Genomic DNA, 2,716 nt, shown 5'->3' with positions numbered 1-2,716 from the left:
GCAATTAGTAATTAAGAGTTTGTATGTTCCATGACAAGCAAGCTCAGGAAACATGTCCTTCATGAATTTTCCAGGGTAAGAAAGATTTTGGAGTGTCAAGATGTTTTAGGAATTGGAATCAAGCTTAGGAAACACGTCCTTTATGGACTTGCAAAGGTAACAGGATTTTGGAGTATCAAGAGTCGGAGAACTACAAGACACATGCCAAAAAGTCTATCAAATACGAGTTCAACCTTACCAAAGAAGTTTTATCTACTTGACTGTGATTTTAGAATGTCTGCAATACTCTATGAATACAGAAGTTCCATACATTAACATTAATACATGTCTACATTCAGCAAAAAGCAATCACAAAAAAAGGGGAAAATGGTAGGATATATGTATATATTAATGACAGGAAATATCAATATCTTCGCCTCAACAAACTTCAAATAAATTTGTTTCCGTGATCCTATTTTGTGATGAAAAAACAAACCTTCAACATTCCATTACACAAATTACTCTCATATCCAACTATTATTAGGACATTGCCATCAGGTCTCATTAGCATGTAAGTAAATCCATGTAAGTAAATCCATTTGGGATATTTACATGTGATTGCTTTGAATCGAGCAAACGGAGTGAATAAAAGACATTGCATTGATGACAACTAACAAATCCACACACTGAAATGATTACTTTGGCTTTAAAAAAGGATTGCATATACTCCTCTCTTATCAACACCACGAACTCACCCTAAAGAATGTCATTAGTCTCATCCTTTTGCTGAAGTAAGAGGTTGCATTCTGATGGCAAACCCCTGCTATTCCTCAATTTCGATGCTCCGAGGCTAAGATCTTGTAGCAAAGAGCAACACTCGGCCATTTTCTTCGTCCCAGCCAACATCGAGGAATGCTCATTCCTCAATCCATGAAACTCTACTGATTCATTCGTTATCCTCCCCAAATCCATATCATCTCCCTGTCCCTTCACCAAACACGATGCGATATCATCCAAATATGTGGCAGTGATATTACACAAGAACCTAGCCATAGCAATCCTCGAAGTAATGTCCCCGTCCTGGCCTCTCGCAGCAGCTGCATTATAAAGCTCCGCGGCAATGTCGAGAGGCTTGTGCTCCCTGCACCGCAAAGCGTTCGTCTCGCCTCGGAAACAGACAAGCGTTTGTCCGGCCGGACATCTCAATGTCTCGTTGCCCAATTCTTGGTCTACGGATGACAAAACAGACGAGTTCAAGGGACCTGAAATGGAAACACTCACTTCTTCTGGAAGACATTTGGCCCATGAACTCTTACCACCATAATCATCCTCATCAACATCATTATCCACCTTTATCACCTCCTTGTGTTTCAAAGATTTCATGACCGAGTACTCAAAAGGAGGGCTTCTCTCCAACGATGGATCCATCTCTTCTTGCAAGAGTAGGTCTTCACCACTTTCATCTTCGGAAAATCCACAACAAGGCTCATACTCATCCACAATACTATCATTAAAGAGTGCGTTATCGACCACATTGGATTTAAACCTCGGCGAGCTAAACGAGCCTTCATCAGTGAAAACAATGGATCGCCTCGGGTTTCCAGAACTGACCTCGGAGCGGCAAGAAGAGTGAACCATCGTACCTTGAGAAGAAGAGGCAGACAATGCGGCTGACCACTCATACCCCGACACAGAAATGGAGGCGTGAGGGGCATGCCATTCCTTTCTAGCCATTTGTGGTTCAACATTGTCATGTACATTTGGGAGAGAATTCGGTCCATTCTGTTGATAGCCAAGCAAAGTGCCTGCTGGATCATACAATGCCGACATTTGCAATGGTGACGACACTTGGAACTGTGACATGCGAGGAGAGTTGACAGACCCAGTGGGCAAGGTTTCAAATTGGGGTGGAGACATCCGCGGGAAGCTCATCCTGCACAAGTCATTCGATTCGGCTGACTGGAAGCACTGGCTACTCAAATCCACACACGAATTTTCCGTGCCCAAATTCTTGTGTCCTTCGAGCATCCACTCAACGGATGCAACAGCTGGGGTAGGCAATAACTTTGTTTGGGCAGGCATATCATCATCACCATCACCATCACCATCACAATCACAATCACAATCATCACTAGCACTAACACTAGCACCACAATCGCCATCATCAATGTTATCAAACCCTAATGACATCTGTGGAACAGCATCTTCAACCATCATCATTCCATCTACAGTTAAAACACCCCGAGGTTTACATTTCCTTCGATCCTTCACTAACCCACAGGGTGCAACAGCGTAGCAACAATTCTCTGCATCGATTGGTAGCAGGGCTCTCATTCCTTCTCGCTTCACAAAGTCGGGAGACTGTGTGGACTGCATTGGAGGAGTTTGCTTGCTTTCGGCAGGCGATGTAGAATTCGAGCTTTTCTCCGGGGGTGGAGTTAGAGTTAGTGTTTGGTCGCTGTTACAATGTGATGGAGTTAGGGTAAGGGTAAGAGTCTGATGTCTTTCAAGAGATGATGGGGATACGGTTATAGTTTCATCTTTGTCCAAATGTGCTTTTAGAGCTTCCTTCTTGTCAAAGGATAGAGTTAGGGTTTTGTCTCTTTCACAAGATGACGGGATGAGGGTTACAGTTTGGTCTCCGTCAAACGTTGATGCAGTAAGACTTTGGGTTAGTGTTTGGTCTCTGTCACAAAAAGCTGAAGTTGGAGTTAGGGTTTGATCTCTTACACAACTA

At 43.2% G+C, this 2,716-nt stretch overlaps 1 protein-coding gene across 1 annotated transcript in view; it reads right to left on the bottom strand.

Annotated features, from left to right (window-relative positions):
• Positions 1-565: 565 nt before the first annotated feature.
• Positions 566-2,716, bottom strand: part of LOC147867852 (uncharacterized) — a 3,818-nt gene continuing 1,667 nt past the window's right edge. The window contains exon 1 of the mRNA XM_087315693.1: positions 566-2,716. This exon is cut by the window's right edge and continues 1,667 nt beyond it. Coding sequence (XP_087171819.1) covers positions 736-2,716 — 1,981 coding nt within the window. The 3' untranslated portion in view covers positions 566-735.

Source organism: Azolla caroliniana, unplaced genomic scaffold, assembly GCF_043228905.1.
Source record: "Azolla caroliniana isolate FFs.n. ecotype wild unplaced genomic scaffold, voAzoCaro1.0.p SCAF_2, whole genome shotgun sequence".
NCBI lineage: Eukaryota > Viridiplantae > Streptophyta > Polypodiopsida > Salviniales > Salviniaceae > Azolla > Azolla caroliniana.
The sequence above is the reverse complement of the archived record's forward strand: the minus strand, read 5'-3'. Positions and strand labels throughout refer to the sequence as shown.